The 20,169-nt window shown below is 42.2% G+C and overlaps 2 protein-coding genes across 3 annotated transcripts; one reads left to right on the plus strand and one right to left on the minus strand.

Moving 5' to 3' along the window:
- The first annotated feature begins 1,638 nt into the window (after positions 1-1,638).
- inha (inhibin subunit alpha) lies at positions 1,639-12,381 on the plus strand. Its single transcript, XM_079670011.1, has 4 exons — positions 1,639-1,789; positions 7,091-7,296; positions 10,293-10,561; positions 11,250-12,381. The coding sequence occupies exons 3-4, from the start codon at positions 10,300-10,302 to the stop codon at positions 11,975-11,977; spliced, it is 990 nt and encodes a 329-aa protein (XP_079526137.1). The 5' UTR covers positions 1,639-1,789; positions 7,091-7,296; positions 10,293-10,299; the 3' UTR covers positions 11,978-12,381.
- Positions 12,382-12,475: 94 nt separating this feature from the next.
- Positions 12,476-19,329, minus strand: LOC307032184 (gap junction gamma-1 protein-like). 2 transcript variants are annotated; one of them, XM_079670009.1, is made up of 5 exons: positions 19,064-19,329; positions 15,284-15,555; positions 14,970-15,195; positions 14,197-14,889; positions 12,476-14,001 (listed from the first exon to the last, which is right to left on the minus strand). In XM_079670009.1, exons 2-5 carry the CDS (start codon positions 15,521-15,523, stop codon positions 13,988-13,990), a joined length of 1,173 nt encoding a protein of 390 aa, XP_079526135.1. In that variant the 5' UTR covers positions 15,524-15,555; positions 19,064-19,329; the 3' UTR covers positions 12,476-13,987. The 2 variants fall into 2 exon arrangements, with proteins under 2 accessions (XP_079526135.1, XP_079526136.1); XM_079670010.1 differs by lacking the exon at positions 19,064-19,329 and adding an exon at positions 18,894-19,057.
- Positions 19,330-20,169: the final 840 nt, after the last annotated feature.

Consider the following 20,169-nt stretch of genomic DNA (forward strand, 5'->3'; position numbering starts at 1 on the left):
GTGTGTGTGTGTGTGTGTGTGTGTGTGTGTGTGTGTGTGTGTGTGTGTGTGTGTGTGTGTGTGTGTGTGTGTGTGGGTGTGTGTGTGTGTGTGTATGTGTGTTTGAGAGAGACAGGCAGAGACAGCATGCGAGTGACAGTTGGAGTTGCTATAAAAAGAAAGTCTAAGAATAAAGACAGGACAGTGATTCATACAACTGTAGGGCAGTGATATAACACTACAAGGCAGTATAAGTGGTTGGAACAGTTGTAGTAGACACAATAGGATAACATGAGTCATACATTTATTCACCTGAAGCCAATTTGTAGTGTTCTTATCAAATCATTTGATAAATCCTTCCCCTTTTTTTATACTCAGGCTTTTGACAAATCTATCCTCTTGAAAGCAACAATTAAAGTGTCAATAGCATAAGCATAAAATCACTATATATCCCATTTATCTGTGATTATCTGATAAAGCGATTGTGATTCGTCCTTCAAAAAGAGTTATGCCTGCAAGAAGATATCATAACATTACATAACGTGTCTCTTTCGTCCTTTCTGTTATCCAAGGTTCAGTCACTCATGATATAGCACGTTTCCTCGAAATATGCTCATGTGCAATTTTAGCCCTTCAGCAATCGAGTAATCTAATAAATGAACCACTGCAGGAAAAATAAGGCAATATATTTAGGTTTGAGTAAATTAAATACCGTTAACATATCCTCATTCCAATGAAAACCTTTCCTGTTAACGCATTGCTGTATCAGGCTTTTTAAAATACCTGAAGTTTAATTCTGTCTTTCAGATCTGACTAATCGAAATGTTGCTTAGCTAATGAAAATAAAAAATACAAGTTTGAGAAGAGTGTGTTGCAGATACAAATGTTTGTCACAAATGCTCACATTTAAAAGGAGGGAGTGTTAACAACAATTAAAAGAGAGTTTGGCTTTAAGCATGATTACAGATAGGCTACTCTGCTTGAATATATACAATATGGCAGATGCTATTCAATCACACATTAGATACTGTACGAGCAATCTGCAGTGCTGGGAGAAATACTTAGATCCTTTACATAAGTAAAAGTACAAATACTATGGTCTTAAAGTACAACAGTTATAGCATGTACTTCAAGTATTAAAAGTATGCAGTATGCTCTTTTCACAGTATTATATATCATGGTTGTTATATTATCCTGTTTTTATACATGTAAGAGCACTTTAGTGTTGTAGTTTGTCAATGTGGACCAAATGTAGTTAATAGAAATACTGTGTAGATTAGTAATACTGTACTGCATTAAACCATATGAGCATATCAGGTGTTTCAAAGTAACTATGAGTGTTAAAATAAATGTAGTGGAGTAAAAAGAACAATATGTCTCTGAAATGCAGTGGTGTAGAAGTATAAAGTAGCATGAAATGGAACCAGTATTGTACCTAAGTACTTAAGTACAATACTTGAGTAAATGTACTTACTTTTCACTGCCTACCTGTTTTTTAATCGAGGTAAAGGTGCGCGTAATTTTTCGATCTATCCACTTTACGCATGCGTCAGCGTTGCATGAAGCTACATACATTCATACATTGACTTTTATCCCTTTTTAAGCCACAGTTTTGCTGCAGAACTAGATTATAGTTTACTACGTTGTTTACATGTGATGCGTTCAGCAGCTGAGCCTCTCTGCAGGAAAGAGTCACTCTGGAGGAAACACCCCGGAAGTCCTCGTGCAGCATGGCGCGGTGTGGAATAACTTGTTGACATTTTACCTTCAATACAAACAGCCTGCGCATTCTGCTATCCCGTCAACATTGGTAAGTAAATACTGCTTGTAGACAGCGTTATTGTTTAACGTGTGGGTCAGTTTTACTCACTGGTGCTAGCTCAGAGCTAACGGCTAGCTGTTTCTACAACAAGTCCTCTCCTGTCAGACTGAGGCTCTGATGACGTCAGCCCAGGTGAGCTAAAGGACTCAGAGTGTTTAGACAGTTCACTTTAGTCTCAGTTACCTCAGTGGGTATCACACGGTTCGGTCATCTATGTAAATAAATATTTATGTTCACAAATATTTCCAATATTTATTTACGACACAGTACCAGTCAAAAGTTTGGACACACCTTCTTATTCAATGGTTTTTGTTTATTTTAATTATTTTCTACTTTGTAGATGAATACTGAAGACATCAAAACTATGAAAGAACACATATGGAATTATCTAGTAATCAAAAAAGTGTTTTATTTTAGATTCTTCAAAGTAGCCCCGTTTTGCCTTGATGTCAGCATTGCACACTCTTGGCTTCTCTCAGTCAGCTTCATGAGGTCGTCACCTGGAATGTTTTTAAATTAACACGTGTGCCTTGTCAAGAGTCAATTTGGGAAGGAAGAGCAAGAGTTACCTCTGCTGCAGAGGATTAATACATCAGAGTCACCAGCCTCACAAACCACAAATTAAAGCACCTCAGATTAGAGCCCACATAAATGATCACAGAGCTCAAGTAGCAGACAAATCTCAGCATCCACTGTTCAGAGGAGACTGCGTGAATCAGGCCTTCATGGTCCAATTGCTGCAAAGATCCACTACTGAGGATGAACAAGAAGAAGAAGAGAATTGTTTGGGCCAAGAAATACAAGGATTGGACATTAGAAAGTGGAAATCTGTACTTTGGTCTGATGAGTCCACATTTGAGATTTTTGGTTCCAACCTATCTGTCTTTTTGAGACGCAGAGAAGGTGAGCGGATGGTTTCTGCATGTGTGGTTCCCACCGTGAAGCATGGAGGAGGAAGTGTGATGGTGTGGGGGTGCTTTGCTGGTGTTACTGTTGGGGATGTATTCAAAATTCAAGGCACACTTAAGCAGCATGGCTACCACAGCATTCTGCAGCGCCATCCCATCTGGTTTGTGCTTACTGGGACCATCACTTGTTTTTCAACACACAATGACCTTGTGAAGGGCTATTTGACTTAGAAGGAAAGTGATGGAGTGCTGCGTCAGATGACCTGGCCTCCACGATCACTGTGCTCAGCACCTCTGGGAAGGCCTTCAATAAGGTTGGAAAAACATTCCAGGTGACGACCTCATGAAGCTGACTGAGAGAAGCCAAGAGTGTGCAAAGCTGTCATCAAGGCAAAAGGGGGTTAATTTGAAGAATCTAAAATAAAAATAATATTCTGGATTTTTTTTAACACCTTTTTGTTTACTAGATAATTCCATATGTGTTCTTTTATAGTTTTGATGTCATCAGTGTTAATCTATTATGTTGAAAATAATTAAAATAAATTAAAACCTTTGAATGAGAAGGTGTGTCCATTCCAAACTTTTGACTGGTAGTGTAATGTAAAAAATAGAGTTTAAAAGGGGAGTGATTAGTAAAATATGCATAAATAAAAAGAAAGAATGCTAACTAGGTAACGTAGATGAAGATAAGAGAGAGGAGTTTATGAAATAAACAACTTTAAATTATTTGTTATTATTTGTGATCATATTCCAATGATTTTTTTATTATTTAAAAGTACACGGTTCTGTTTCATAGTGTGTTGAGAGATGTTTCCATAGATTTCTTAATTTGCCCTCAAAGTGCCCCAAATTGATGCTTTTAACTTCAACATTTAAAAAAAAAAGCCTTCCATGCCCCCGGACCCCCTAGAGGATGTGAGGCCCACCCCTGAAAAAACAGGTACAGGTTCACATGGATTGGATACTAAATACGTGTCCACATTTATTATACACACTACAGTATGTCCTTATGTTTCTGATTTGGTAGTACATTGGTCTATTATACAGACTTAAAATTCCTTATTGACATTTTTTATCACCATAGTCCCTAAATGTTTGAAGAAATGCAGGAATTGGGATACAAATGGAGAACATCTTTCTGGCGGAGGACCCACAGAGCCCCTGTTTCTTGTCCCCCCCACTTCTCAAACCAAAGTCACACCCTTGGTTGTCTCGATCCACTTCCGTGTTTACAACCTCACGATGGCGTACCGTAACCAGTACGGTTGTTTGTAAAACACTACATGTACAGTGGGGCAAAAAAGTATTTAGTCAGCCACCAATTGTGCAAGTTCTCCCACTTACAAAGATGAGAGAGGCCTGTCATTTTCATCCTAGGTATACCTCAACTATGAGAGACAAAATGAGAAAGAGAAAAAAATCCAGAAAATCACATTGTCTGATTCTTAAAGAATTTATTTGCAAATTATGGTGGAAAATAAGTATTTGGTCACCTACAAACAAACAAGATTTCTGTCTCTCACAGACCTGTAACTTCTTCTTTAAGAGCCTCCTCTGTCCTCCACTTGTTAACTGTATTAATGGCACCTGTTTGAACTCGTTATCAGTATAAAAGACACCTGTCCACAACCTCAAACAGTCACACTCCAAACTCCACTATGGCCAAGACCAAAGAGCTGTCAAAGGACACCAGAAACAAAATTGTAGACCTGCACCAGGCTGGGAAGACTGAATCTGCAATAGGTTAGCAGCTTGGTGTGAAGAAATCAACTGTGGGAGCAATTATTAGAAAATGGAAGACATACAAGACCACTGATAATCTCCCTCGATCTGGGGCTCCACGCAAGATCTCACCCCGTGGGGTCCAAATGATCACAAGAACGGTGAGCAAAAATCCCAGAACCACACGGGGGGACCTAGTCAATGACTTGCAGAGAGCTGGGACCAAAGTAACAAAGGCTACCATCAGTAACACACTACGCCGCCAGGGACTCAAATCCTGCAGTGCCAGACGTGTCCCCCTGCTTAAGCCAGCACATGTCCAGGCCCGTCTGAAGTTTGCTAGAGAGCATTTAGATGATCCAGAAGAGGATTGGGAGAATGTCATATGGTCAGATGAAACCAAAATATAACTTTTTGGTCAAAACTCAACTAGACGCGTTTGGAGGAGAAAGAATGCTGAGTTGCATCCAAAGAACACCATACCTACTGTGAAACATGGGGGTGGAAACATCATGCTTTGGGGCTGTGTTTCTGCAAAGGGACCAGGACGACTGATCCGTATAAAGGAAAGAATGAATGGGGCCATGTATCGTGAGATTTTGAGTAACAACCTCCTTCCATCAGCAAGGGCATTGAAGATGAAACGTGGCTGGGTCTTTCAGCATGACAATGATCCCAAACACACCGCCCGGGCAACGAAGGAGTGGCTTCGTAAGAAGCATTTCAAGGTCCTGGAGTGGCCTAGCCAGTCTCCAGATCTCAACCCCATAGAAAATCTTTGGAGGGAGTTGAAAGTCTGTGTTGCCCAGCGACAGCCCCAAAACATCACTGCTCTAGAGGAGATCTGCATGGAGGAATGGGCCAAAATACCAGCAACAGTGTGTGAAAACCTTGTGAAGACTTACAGAAAACGTTTGACCTCTGTCATTGCCAACAAAGGGTATAACAAAGTATTGAGATGAACTTTTGTTTTTGACCAAATACTTATTGTCCACCATAATTTGCAAATACATTCTTTAAAAATCAGATGTAATTTTCTGGATTTTTTTTTTTCTCATTTTGTTTCTCATAGTTGAGGTATACCTAGGATGAAAATTAAAGGCCTCTCATCTTTTTAAAGTGGGAGAACTTGCACAATTGGTGGCTGACTAAATACTTTTTTGCCCCACTGTATATAACTATAAAGGTGGGGGCTCTCCATCTCCAGCTGCCGTGTTTGCTCCCAGCTGGGAAAACGGAGGGGGTTTTGTGTTTCAGGTGCAGTTTAAGGTTGGTCTTATTGCTAGCTTTTGTACCTTTTTAAAACAAATGCGACACACCGCCTGGCTCATTTGAGTCCGTAGGTTCGCCTCGTTGATTTGGCTTAAAACCCAAATATTCCCACACCGGAGATGTGGTATTGCAACCACTTCCATTTAACTTCAAATTCCCCTCGAGTAAGTCACACGTTGTCTCCTGCTTGTCTCTATATTATTAATTTGGCTGCTACACTGCTGCACGCGGAGTTTCCTGACCTGGCTGTGTCATGGGCTGTGTGTGAGCCCCGCCCCTCACAGCGCTCTGGGCTGGCAGCCACAGCTGCCGGGTTAAAATGCTGGTCACATCCTTATGTAAACAAAAACGCATGTAAACGGCAATTTATCGGCTCGATTTTAATTTACCGTACGATAAGTCAATTTATTGATTATCGCGACAGGCCTACCTGTCGGTACCTTGCAACTGCCTCGGGAGTCCCCCGGGATAACAAATCCCTGAAGGCCTCCTTCTTCAGTTGGACGGCTTCCCTGACCACCGGTGTCCACCAGGAGGTTCGAGGGTTACCGCCCCTTGAGGCACCTAAGACCTTGAGACCACAGCTCCCCACCGCGGCTTCGGCAATAGAGGCTTTGAACACCGCCCACTCTGGTTCAATGTCCCCAACCTCCACAGGAATGCCAGAAAAGCTCCGCCGGAGGTGTGAGTTGAAGGCCTCCTGAACTTGGGCCTCCTCCAGACGTTCCCAGTTTACCCGAACTTCACGTTTGGGCTTACCAGGTCTGCCCAGAGGCTTGATGGTGATCAGTTGACAACTCCGCCCCTCTCTTTACCCATTTGTCCAAAACATACGGCCTCAGGTCCGATGATACGATAACGAAATCGATCATGGACCTTCTGCCTAGGGTGCTCTGGTACCACGTACACTTATGAGCATCCTTATGTTCGAACATGGTGTTTGTTATGGCCAATCCATGACTAGCACAGAAGTCCAGTAACAAACCACCACTCCGGTTCAGGTCAGGGGGACCGTTCCTCCCAATCACTCCCCTCCAAGTGTCTCCATCATTGCCCACATGTGCGTTGAAGTCTCCCAGCAAGATTAAAGAGTCCCCTTCAGGAGCCCCATACAGGACTCTTTCCAGGGTCTCCAAGAAGGCCGTATACTCTGAACTGCTGTTTGGTGCATAAGCACACACAACAGTCAGAGTTTTCCCCCCCATAACCCAAAGGGGTAGGGAGGCGACCCTCTCGTCGGAGTAAACTCCAACAAAGAAGCACCCAACCGGGGGCTTGTGAGTATCCCCACACCGGCCTGGCGCCTCACACCTTGACCCACTTTACGCATGCTTCGGCGTTGTATGAATCTTCCATACATTGATTTTCATCCCTTTTTAATCCACAGTTTTGCTGCAGAACTACTAGATTATAGTTTACCTACATGTGATGCGTTCAGCAGCTGAGCCTCTCTGCAGGAAAGAGTCACTCTGGAGGAAACACCCCGGAAGTCTCATCGTGCAGAGAAGCAGCACGGCACCGGTGTGGAATAACTTGTTGACGTTTTCCCTTCTCTACAAACAACCTGCGCATTCTGCTATCCCGTCAACATTGGTAAGTAAACTGTTAGTAGACAGTGTTGTTGTTTTACGTGTGGGTCAGGTTTACTCACGCTAACATTTATCAGAAAGGTCTGACGGCCCCTACACACGGCGGCGTGCGTTGCCGCTTCAACGCTTCTGCCCATTCACTTTGAATGGGGTGACGTCACGATTCGCCAAACTGCATTGTGGGAGCAAACACACTTCACAGTTGTTAGGGACACATTTGTTCATCTTCTGTGGGAAATTGGATTTATAAAGTTACTGCACCTCATAAGAATCAAACACACAACCTCAGATCTTCAAACCTAACATCTATCACTCTGATCTGTATGATCAGATGTGCTTTCCATATTTGTGTTAGAGCTTTTGATTTCTTCTCTCTTGGTGTTGGATCTAACGATACATTGATAAACATATTGCACACTGTGGGAGTTGAACCCACAACCTCATGCTTTCTGAGGGCTCCTTTATCACACTGAGCTAATCCATCTGACAGGCAGTGTTACATAGAAATACAGCTAGTATGCAATAAGAGCAACTCATGAAATAAGTCATTATCTTAGGAGTGGAGCCAAAAAAGTAACATTACCTTAATAAGAATTGAACTCATAACCCTAAAGCTTACAACGAGCAAGTTTGCATTAAAATGTTCTTAGTAGGCTTATCTTAGTACGCTGAGGAGTGAAAAATAATGTAATACAAACAATCACCTCTTAAACTTTATTGCACGGTCATTTTATTTCCAAATGCAGGTTTTTAGGGCTTGTGAACACAGAGTATGAATATAGAAATGAGGCATAGAGGATCAAATAAAGCAGCAGTCTTGTGGCCTATTTTAACACAGTTTTTGAGCAGCATAAAAAACAAAGCTTGAAAAATATCCTTGAGGGGTCATATTTACATAATAAAAAGTTGCATGTGATCAATGTAAATCAATACAGGCGTGTGTGAAAAATGCACAGTAGGCAACAAAGTGAAACACCGGTCACACCCAAGTAAATAATGGCTGTAATTATGTTTAATGTCTTCTTTCACAGCTTTTCATAAACATATCTTATAAGCCAGTAGCCTATATGGACAGTGGCAATACATTTAATTGTAATAAGCAAATCATAGAAACAAGATTACAAACCATCTCCAAAATTAAATAATCACTATCTTACACAAAATGAATTAGGATCTACTTTAACATCATCAGGCCCACCTTGGATGCAAACTAAATTAACATTACAACTATGTAAACGTTGTTTTTGAAATATATAAAGGCAACAGTTTTAACTTTATATAGTGTATGTATATGTGACTATTTTTTCCTGTGGACATTTCTCAGTTCAAGCCGAGCACCTTGATCCACTGAGACTCTGATAGAAAGTGCCACCACACGGTCAGCTGAGTTAATGGATGAGTGAACTTGAAGGACCCGGACACGCTTCAAATCACACTGAATTTATCCTGCTTTTCGCTGCTTTGACTTTGAGGAGCTGTTGCTGTGGCAACAAGCCCTCCAGCCAAAGAAGATTGCAGTTTATATCAAATTAAACAACAAAAACAGAAGAAACTAAAATCGCCCCTTCAATCCTTGTAAAGTATGCAGTTATTTGAACAAATAAACAGTGCTTATATTTTGTATTTACCGTCGAGTGGAACAGCAGAAAGCATACAAATTACAGACATCCCACATTATCTGAAGGAACCCACTCACTGCCATGACCTGTGCTGTTTTGGCCAAAAAACATGAACTGTCAAAAAACACACACTGATGTAGTACTTTGTCGCCCTCTTGTGGTGAAGACAGGTAATGGTAAGATTAAACATTACACACTGACAATTATGACCAGAAGCATCACAGCTACAAAAATAATACAAAATGTAAACACATCGACATTCACTTTTAGTAGCTTACACTGATCCATAGAGACAAGTATTACAAAAGGTATCAAATGTTTTCTTATTTAAAGCATTAATGGTATTTTCCCCTGTTATTCGCCTCTATGTAAAAACAGTTTGACAATAAGAACTAAACAAACAAAAACGAAACAGGAAGTAAACAAAGTATGTTTCTCACCAGTTTGTTGTTTCCTGCTCTTCTTCCCAGGCAGGCAGGTCATCCACGTGTCGCTTTTGTTTACAGGCAGGAATTAAACACAAATACCACAGGAAAAAACTGATGACAATGGACAACAATGAGGAGGATGAGGATGCTCAGTCCTGATGTCGTTTTCTTTCCAACAATACGCTATTAAAACGTTAGAATAGCAAGCATACCCAACACTAAAGACAAATTGTTAGTTCAATATAAAGCTTGTAGTAACACCTGGACTTTGTCCTGAGTAAAAAATGTTGAACAAAAACAGTTTAAACGTTTTCTCTGAGACCGATTCATGGATCCAAGGCCGGGCAGATAAAGAGGTTTCCCTAACAGTACACAAATACTTGTGACCATAACCAGGTGTGTGTTAGATATGGGCGCTATGATAAGTCAGAATTTGCAAAGCTGACACTTCTGCAGCCTAAAAAGTTTACTCTACAGCTAATACTTACCAGGAGGTCAATCAATGATGTTTCTTAATTAGGATGATGGAAGAACATGCATACAAAATACAGTGAGGCATATTCACTTATTCCTAAATCCAGCTCTGGTGACTTGGCACTAACTGCACAGTGTAATGTTAAAACGATCCCTCTGTGCATTGCATTCATAATGAACAATTTGGCATTTAATAACACTGCAGGAAACAAAGAAAGAAAATAAAAACAAGCAGAAGGGAATGTCCTCTGATACGGTGTGAAACAGATAATGCAACATCCCATCCGTCAAGGCCACTCTTTGCAATCTGCCATTTGTGTGTTGGCAACAGAATGCTTTGCTTGCAGACTTCCCTCACACACAGATATCTGCAGAGACAAACAAATGTGTGAGAATCAGGAAGGTTACAGAGGAGAATCGGTTTTCTGGAGCTGATTGGACCATAAATCAGACTTTTTGGTTGCACCTTTCTCCTACAGTGCAGTCATGGTGTGCTGTGCTCTTTTCATCCTCGGCCCTCTGTGGGTCCACATTCTGGGACATGCATGCAGCGGAGAGGATTTGTCCCGGGAAGAGGTGTTGTCCTGGGTCAGAGTGCGGGTCCTGGAGGGCCTCAGGCTGGAGGAGCCTCCTTTAACCCCAGTGCAGGCTCCAGATAGGGACCCCGCACCGAGCAGGACAACGTGGGTCAAGCCACAAAGCAGTCCGACGCAGGAAACATGTGAAATCATTCTCTTCCCAAGTTCTGGTGAGAAAAATGCAAGTTTTTTTTTTTTAACAAGAATAACGCTCCTAAAACTTTTAACACCTTATTTATGTACTTGCACTCGCCAAAATTCCCTCATTTCGGATCATGGAATTGTGTCAAATAATAGGAATTGAAGAGATTCAGATTTTTATAGACTCAAATTATACACACCCTAGTTCTATAACGAACACAATGGACAATTACATTTCAATTTAGCACTGTTAATTATATTAACAAAACTGTCCAGTTCACACGATAATACATTTTAGATACTCAGTCTTCATGTCTTCATGGATGCTTGAGAATAAGAATGGACTAAAAGTGCAGGAAATCGATTTGGTTTTATGCCTTGTTAGTTTTGTGCCTATTTGTAATTGTTTTGTGTCTAGTTGTAGTCATTTTGAGTCTCGTTGGTTATAGTTCCTTTGTCTCTTTACTTGGGAGTATCTCTTTTTAGATGTGTATGTCTCTTCGGAGATGTTTAATGTTTCCTTTTGGTTGAATTCAAGTCTCTTTCTGGTTGGTACGTGTCTATTTTGAGTGTCATTTCGTAGCAGTTGAGGTCAGTAAAAAAAAAGTCTTAGGTTATGACCTCCTGTTTGTGAAGGATGTTCAGACAACAAAAGGCGAAATTGCCCCAATAAAAAGCTATAAAACGTCCCTGACTGCTGTCTCACCTCTTTTGCAGACTCATCCTGTGCCACATCTGACTCTGCAGAAACCGCCAGCAGCCACTTCACATATTACTTCCAGCCCTCCATGAACAGCCAAGAGACTTCAGTCACGTCTGCCCACTTCTGGTTCTACGCAGGCGAAGGAGCAGCCAACTCCTCCGCCCAGCTGTTCATGGTGACTTCAGCTCAGCAGCTCCATCAGGCGGCGGAGGCTCCTACAAAGACTAGCTCAGACGGGTGGACGACCTTTGACCTGGAGCAAGACACTCTGGCCTCTGTGGCTGAGGGGCCCTTCCTGCTGCAGGTCCGCTGTCCAGCCTGTCAGTGCAGCAGCAGTGAACCAGACCACACCCCCTTCCTCCACCTCCACGCTCAGCCTCGAGGTCCTGCCCGCTCCCCCCGCAGTGTCACCATCCCCTGGTCTCCTGCTGCTGTGGAGCTGCTCAAGAGACCCTCCGAGGAGCGACTCGGCGACTGCACCAGAGCGGAGGTCCAGATCAGCTTCGAGGAGCTGGGCTGGGACAGCTGGATCGTGCACCCCAAGGCGCTCACTTTCTACTACTGCCAGGGGAACTGCTCAGCCGAGGGTCGGACCGCCACCATGCTGGGGATCAAACAGTGTTGCGCCCCGGTGCCGGGGACCATGAGGTCCCTGAGGATCACCACAACATCCGACGGAGGGTACACGTTCAATTATGAGACCCTGCCCAACATCATGCCTGAAGAGTGTACTTGTATGTGACATCTTAAAAGGCCAGTTTACCCAAATGACAAAAAAGGATTTCCTGTTTTCTACAGTCTTTAAAAAAGATAATGAAACTGCTATCTAAGATTGAATCTACTTTCTACCAACAAAAGGTCCCTGTGTTACTGAATAAATCTTCATTTACAATTTAAAGAGATTGTTATTTTTGGTTATCAGACCATTTAGAGTTTTCCTTTTAAATGCCGTATTATTAGCATTTTTCTTGTGCATTATTTGTTTTTAGCCACAATCTGTAAAATACCTTAAGGCCAACATTATATTGCTTTTTTATTGTGTTCTGATACGACCTTTAGAGGGCAGTATCGGCCTCTTTTTAAACCATTTGACTTCATATTCAGTCTGACTTCTGTTGTATATTATTAATAAAATCATTGATTTAACCATTTTGTGTTCTGCTTATACCACAAGTTAAAATGTTTAAGCTCCTGATGGATTTACACAACTTTACCACAGAAAGAGTGCAAAAGCCCAACACAATGTTCAAATATATTTATTTTATTTACTCTGAAGACAAAATAATCTCTACAGTTACAAAAACTACAACATTTGCAATAGAAAAAAAAAAAGTATAAACCATTGGAGAAAGGTTCAAAAATGGAATGTCGTACCTTGCCAAAAAGTAGCAAAATCGGAAGTGAGATGATTACAAAAATACAGCATTAAACATCTCTTTGGCAAGATTAATTATTCCAGCCAAAGATCATAAAACCAGCTGACAGGCTAGGAGAAAGTCCAAACTGAACAGTATTGATCAAAAGTCTCACGACGAGTTCACTGGGTTGTGTTTTTTTCCCCAGGATCCATAAAAGCATCCATGTTTCAGCACAAACAGAGGGGTGGTGGTGCATGTCAAGGGCGGAAAATATGTCTCACCAAAGAAGAATGTACATTTCAAAAGACAAGGATAGAAAATTATTGTTGATGATAGCCCAGAAGACAGATGTTTTCAGCTGGTTAGCAAAAGAGAACTCACGTAACATTCTTCACATTTCTGCATTTAAGGACGATTTGTTTTTCTAATTACATCATTTAGGGAAGAAACAGAGTTACTAAATACCCAATAATTAAGTGGCATTCATGATGCCAACACTTCTAAACAAAAAACAAGGTAAATATTCTACAGCTTTGGTCAGGAAATAGTACTAACAATAAGTTCTGGTAAAAATAAATGGAGTGTTTTAAATGAATTGGTTGTAAAAAAAAAAAAAAAACAATTCTAGGAAATTCCATGGAACATTTCCTGTCGATAAAGAATTCAAGCATTTCCCAGGTAAACATTTTGGCCAATTGGAGTAAATATACAGGCTTCAAAATTAATCTGAAATGGTGTGACTTGTGTATAATAAACACAGATAATCCCTAACATCAAATCTGTTTAAATTAAAACATGACTTGGCAGGTTAAGCCGCCCTCGTTGCACGGAAACGCTGCTGCACACGCTCCAGAAACGACATGTGGTTGGAAAAAAATCTCTGAGGCCAACAAGTCTCGACAAAGTGAGACCTTAACATCTGACGTTTTACAGAAAGAGAGCCTCTCTTTTGTGTGGACGACAGCGAAATAAAGTACACTTGCCCAGAGGAGTTTAAAGCTTCTGATAATCCTTACGAGTTCTGAACTGGATGAAGATTGCAAAGGCCACAAAAACAGAGTGGGCGAGAGACCGGGGTGCAGACAAAGCGCAGGCCGAAGGCACAGTGAAGATTTGGACGTAGGTCAGCGAGCAGAAACTGGAGATGTGGCAGGCTTTCAAGTTTAGAGTCGTGGAGATTAACCATTTGTCACAACACAGCTTGGTCAGCATTTTCTTTTCTTTCTGTCTGACCCCTAATACTGAAAGGCATAATTTCACACACAGACACACACACAGAGACACACACACGATTTGGTCTCCCTCAGTGGTCTGACTGCACTCCCATATGTGCATCCCCATGTGTTTAAGGCCAGTAGGAATGTAAGAACAGACGTTTGAGGCAGGAAGCACGCTCAGGCATGTATTCCTAGGAGAAGAGCAAACAAACATTGGGAATATTTAGCATGAATGTTCACTGGGAAAAAAAAGCTGTGCTGACTTGTAAATTAGATTGATCGATTATACAGATTCTGGGTTCTAAAGATTACGCAAAGAAATATTTTTCAGATCTTTTAAAATCATAAAAAAGTAGTGTATCTTAAGTAAGTAGTTTCCACGGGACCTTTCTCGCTGGCCTCCCCCTGCTTCTCCTGGGCGAAGTTGAGGCGGTTCTGCTCGGCGGCGGTCTGTGCGGGCGTGTGGACCTCGGGGCTGCTGCTGCGGGAGGGGGTCCCCTCGTCCACCTGGTAGGCCAGGTCCAGGTGCTGCTGGGCCAGCTTCAGGTGCCGCCGCAGCCTCTCCAGCTCTCTGGACGACTGCACCTCGTCCCCGAAGCTGTCCCGCCCGGAGTCCACCACCGGGGAGTCCCTCAGCTGTCCTTTCAGCTCTCCTTTCCTCTTCTCCTTCTTCATGGTGGCGTGGTATCCCGGTGGAGCCGTCACCACGGATCGCGAGGAGGACGGGAGGGGGGTACGCGAGCTGAGCGCGGCCCGCTTCCTGAAGGTGTCTCGGATGCCGCCGATCCCCAAGTGGATGATTTCAAAGATGGTGAGGAGCAGGCAGAGGAAGGACACGACGTACATCACCAGCAGGAAGATGGTCTTCTCCGTGGGGCGGGACACAAAGCAGTCCACGGTGTGCGGGCACGGCGAGCGGGTGCACACGTAGGACGGGATCACCTCGAAGCCGTAGAGGACGTACTGGCCGAAGAGGAAGGCGACCTCGAAAGAAGTGCGCCACATCAGCTGGCACACGTAGACTTTCATCAGGCCGTCACGCAGGATCCGCCGGCGGCCGTCATGCTTTTTCTCCGAGGCTGGAAAATAAAGACACCGGTTAGGATCTGATTCAGGGACAGTGGAACAGAACAAAGTGCTCCTTAAACTGCCACCTTACTTTTTTCCACTTTCTCAGGCTTGTCGTGTTCAATCTCCTCAGCGATCATGGGGTCTTCCTCCCCGTTGTCCTCCGCCTCCTCGTAGTCCCGGACGGCCCCGCGGCTGACGATGGGCATCCTCTTCTTCTGGGTGCGCACGGGCCGATACTCGCTGTCGTCCATGCGGGCGATCTTGTGCATGGCGAAGCCCAGGTACATGATGGTGGGTGTGGTGATCAAGATGACCTGGAGCCAGCATGTGCACGGTTCACACATCTGACACATTTACGGTTTTAAAAACAGAACTTCTATTGAAATGTGATGCGCAGCTCACCTGGAAGATCCAGAATCGCACGTGGGAGAGCGGAGCGAACGCGTCGTAGCACACGTTCTCACACCCGGGCTGCTGCGTGTTGCACACAAATTTACTCTGTTCATCGTAGTAGATGGTCTCGCCTCCGACGGCTGTCAGCACGATGCGGAAGATGATGAGCACCGTCAGCCAGATCTTCCCCACAAAGGTGGAGTGGTTGGAGATCTCATCCAGCAGACGAGTGAGGAAACTCCAACTCATGGTGCCAAGGTGACCGGGGAGCTAAATGAGCTCTGGAAAAAAAAAGAAATAAAACAGTTATTCAAATGAGCAATTATAGATGTTTTGGTCTATGGTTAAATTGCAAACCTCTACTCAAACAAAAACGTTTACTTTAAAATTGACTAGTCAAACTAGATTTAACTAGGAAACAACTATAACAAACATTTAGTCAAGTCAACATCCAAAGCGTGATATTAAAATCTTTAACATTTAGTCAAACAGAAATGATGTCAGCCTAATATTTACCATTCTCTGCTATAATATATAAATATTTTCTGGATTTCTTCTTTTTTTTTTAGATGTTAAACTGAATATATCTTTCATTTGAAAACATTGACGAGAGAAAATTGAGACATTTCAAACTATTTTTACAGTTTTTAGTCCAAATTGTTGACGAAATGAAATCTGACACTTAAGTCTCAAGGCATGACTCAAATAGCCCCCCACTGCATTAACAGAAAGTGTTCGCACCACCATGTTGACACATCGACAAAATCATTGAAGAACACAAGTTTAAATGATGCCCTGCGAGTGTTTTAGGTGTTCAACCGCTGGGCTGAGGAATAAACAGAGCCATATGCTTTTGTTTAATCAGACACAGATCTCAGACGGGCAGGTATCCATGCGGAAACTAAACGGCAGACATGGGATCAGTGCTGCTGGTCAGAGCCCTGGTAGTCGTTTGGTGAAGCTACATTCTTACAGATCCTTGGCATGCTGAGCTCAAGCTGCTTAATCAAACATCAAAGTGTCGACTGGCAAGATGTAGCTAGCCGTGAGGAGAGCTTATGATACTAAAGCAGAGCATGGGGTGAGGAATTTATTCTCTGACACACAGCCAGCCCTTTAAAAACCCTCAGTTTACATAGCTGTGACGCGGAGAAAAGAACAATACTGGTCATGTTCAGTAGCCATTACAAGGGGTTGCTTTTCATTTACAGAAAAAGCTTGAATTTTGAACAGCAACAGTGGAATAACACAGCTAAAATTAACTCAAGAACCTTCAGCAAAGTGGTTGTTGCAAAGACAATAACCAGCTTTCATGACTCATTGAAATAGCCTTTACAAGCATACGTAGGCCTGCCTCCTCAGATGAGTTCACCCTCGCAGGGTTACTCATCCCCTCACTTTTTTAGCATCCGAATGTGGCAATTTGGAGAAGGGATTTAGCAACTTGCCTGAGCCTGACCGGAAAAAATGTTCTGAAAAAATCGTAAAAAAAAAAGCCTCACCAAAGTTGGCCTGGAACAGACATTGAAAATTACAGGCCTCGACACTTCTCAGATCTAAAAGTAAGTCAGAGTTTTTCTTCATGGAGAACAGACCAGTTAAGCTTTGAGAAAACCAGATTCACATATCGGGCCATCCTTGTTATCGCCACACAAAAAAACATCTCTGTGCCTCCATGTTTCTGTTGTTTCTTGGTGGTGGGAATAGATAATAGTTTGAGGACACAGACAGCTTTATGACCCTGAAATAAAATGTGGGATGGGAACAAGTACATGGCCTAGGTGTTTCAGTAGCCTACATGTGACATAATGGAAAAAGCACTTTAAAAAAAACACAAAAGAACATGTATTGTCTCATACAGAAAAATGTCAGTGATAACATTTAAAAGCCCTGACAGTGAATGACGCAGATTGGCCCTTTAAAAAGCATCCGTTCAACTTTTATGATTTCCGTTCAACTTTTTTGATTTCCTGTTTTTCCGATCAGATATTCAGCCAACTCCCGTTCAAACTGTGCTGTGAGGACACGACCTGATTCCCCAAACAAATATGTGCTGACCAAAAGCATCTTTTGAAAAATTAGAGGCATTACCGTCATGAATCCTGAGCAGCCTAACCACTAATTGTCTAATATCAGTACAACCAAAAAGCATGCCGAGCTGCCAAAACAAGACGCTTAAAGGCTGACATTTCAAATGTGACCTCTACTTCTGTTGGTGCCATTTTATCAACCTTTAAAAAACACACTTATCACTGCACTTCAGTCACCTGGAAAATCAACACTTGTGATATAACTTGCAACTGCCAAGATACAGGTTAGACAAGCAGCATTTGGTCCATTATTACATCAGAATGATGAGCAACTGCAGTCCAAGGGGTTGATATTTATCACAAATAACACCATTTTCTCAAATGACATGACATTTGACAGATAACCACAGTTCGGGTGTTACATTTCTTTCTGTTTGTCTGCTCAGAACAAATGTATATTCAGTCTATTCACCCTAAGAAACTTCCTGTACTTTCAGACTTCATTTTTCACCGTGTTTTAAACTCTTTAGGCTACAACAGGTGTTCCATACTATGAGTTTGGCCCGTGAAAGTTTTCCAGAGGTGTAGACTTCTTCCACAGAAGCTAGAACAAATCAGATGAAACTCAGACAGCCCTTCTTGTTAACACACTGTTAAATACCAACACTGCTTCTCTTCAAATAAACACACTCAAAGAAAGACAGAAGTCTCCAAAGAACCTATTTGACTTGGACAAACTGGTTTCCTAAATGCAAACATTTCTGCAGGGCCACCCTTCCAAAAAGCTAACCAAAGACAGCTTCTAAACAGTAGCTTATTTGCTCATGTGGGCTAAACCAAGCTCAACTGATTTAATGGCTTTTCTGCTTCAGGAGTCAGGAGGAGATGGAGGGGGTTGGAGAAGTTTTTGGGCAAAGGATCTGGACAAAGCAAAGCGAGCATTCCTGCCTAACCAAAAGCAGACAGCTGGATTTTTAGGGTTCAGGGAGCAGACAGAGGGCACATGAAATCTCCATGCAGTCTGAGCAGCATATGGAGAACACAGCTCCAACAAATGCTCCTCTTCTGTGGCGTCAACAAATACCACTTTGTGACGTTGCAAGACATCCAGAGGGGGAGAATGCTGGTTTTCCAAACGGGCAGTAAAAAACAAGTTTAAAGGAAGTTTAAAGCACCGCTGCATAACTTGGGAGCCATGAACACGCTTTGCTGAGTCAGACTGACTTGTTTTGGAAATTGTGGCATTCCTGGAGGAAAAAGTGCTGCCAAGCTTCAGTGGGCAAACAAAAATCTGAAGATGAAGCCATCATTTCACAGAGCCAGAGACACAGAAGTTTGGAACGTTAACCACAATTAGTCGGGGAATTACTCATAAAAAACAATGCTCTTAGTCGAGGGTGTGAGTGAATTTAGCCATCACGATGTAGAAGGTCTTATTCTATGATATTAAATGTCGTTTGTTGGAAGTTTATCAATCTGTAAGAAGTTACACAATGTTAAAAGGGAAACGAACAGTGGTTTTCAAACAGTTTTACACGTTAATATATTCTCCTTTGAGCTTCAAATGGACGAAAATAGCTTCGACTCACCGCTCTCCGGCAAGCGCACACTCCAAAAGTAGTTACGTGGAACTCACTTTGCAAATTCAGACTTGAAAACACAGCAGCGTGATGGCAAAACTCAAAGCATGTTCAAAAACTTGAAACAAGCAGTTTTAACAAACTTATCGAACAAATGTATCCCGCTACCAAACACCCACCTTTTGCGCTCCGTTCTGCGCGACTTCTCTCCTTAATTGCTCGACCAGGTTTTCCTAATTAGTGCGCGTTCTCATAGGCGTCTGCGCGCTTCCGCGTCCGAGCCAGTCTTTCAGCAGGAAGCCATTCAGCCCGTGTTGACCCCATGCAGGACAAAGGAAGAGAAGGATCTGTGGTTCCCGCAGGCTCCTGCTCTCCTGCTCTCCTCCTCCCACACCTCCTCCACCTAACTCGGCCCCATTCAAGAAGAGGAGGCCCCTCGCGTGAAACCTGAGCCCCGGGACGCTGACTAGTGACTACCGTTCTGCCCTCCCCAAAAAACACTCTCCTATTATACGGTTCATAAAAGGATGATGCTATGCAAGTGTCACGGTTTAAACTCAGGGAGAGTATAGGAATTAAATAGATGCACAAATAGGCCCTCCTTAAAGTCATTATTACAATTGTTTTCAACTAAAATAGCTGTTTTGGAAAGTATTGATGAGGACTATAGTACATACTCAATAACTAGACAGCCATGTCAGTTTAACATATTTCAATATATTATTCATTCTTCTTTAATTGATTCCTTAGAATTGTAACATTGGTAAGGTTTTATGTTACTATAGTGTTGAACTTCCAGGATTTTTGCTGCATAAAGCACAAATCTGAAAAATTTCTTGATTTAGTTTTTGGTTGGCATACTGTAGCCCAATGTGCCCAGACTAAATATACCATAAGAAAAATGTCTTACTCAGAAATAACAAGGAGCAAAGTCAAGTATTAAGCTCATAAAAAGTGGAATATCAAAGCTTTGGCCACATATGCAGCTTAAATAAATTCCTAAAATGTTTTTTCTTCAAAGATGCTGGCTCTTGACTATCACTAAAGTATGACATTCCTTGTGAGCCAAAACTGGCAAAGTTATACTGTTAGATCTTTGCCAAAAGGTATATATATATATACATAGCCTATATATATATATACACCAGATTTCAAAGCTTTAGACCAATCATAACAAATACTGTGCCATTTCTTCTTAACATGTTATGTTATGAGCATATTGGGGTTTGTTATGCACCTCTCCACTATAACTTCATTTTCACAATGTGTTTCTAATATGTACTCT

Source organism: Notothenia rossii, assembly GCF_949606895.1.
Source record: "Notothenia rossii genome assembly, chromosome: 3".
Lineage (NCBI taxonomy): Eukaryota > Metazoa > Chordata > Actinopteri > Perciformes > Nototheniidae > Notothenia > Notothenia rossii.

Bases quoted from the DNA above. Each gene is read 5' to 3' on its own strand.
- inha (XM_079670011.1), top strand. From the start codon at position 10,300: ATGGTGTGCTGTGCTCTTTTCATCCTCGGCCCTCTGTGGGTCCACATT. The intron at 10,562-11,249 runs GTGAGAAAAATG...CCTCTTTTGCAG, and splicing joins CATTCTCTTCCCAAGTTCTG to ACTCATCCTGTGCCACATCT.
- LOC307032184 (XM_079670009.1), bottom strand. From the start codon at position 15,523: ATGAGTTGGAGTTTCCTCACTCGTCTGCTGGATGAGATCTCCAACCAC. The intron at 15,196-15,283 runs GTGAGCTGCGCA...TGCTGGCTCCAG, and splicing joins TGCGATTCTGGATCTTCCAG to GTCATCTTGATCACCACACC. The intron at 14,890-14,969 runs GTAAGGTGGCAG...TTTATTTTCCAG, and splicing joins GCCTGAGAAAGTGGAAAAAA to CCTCGGAGAAAAAGCATGAC.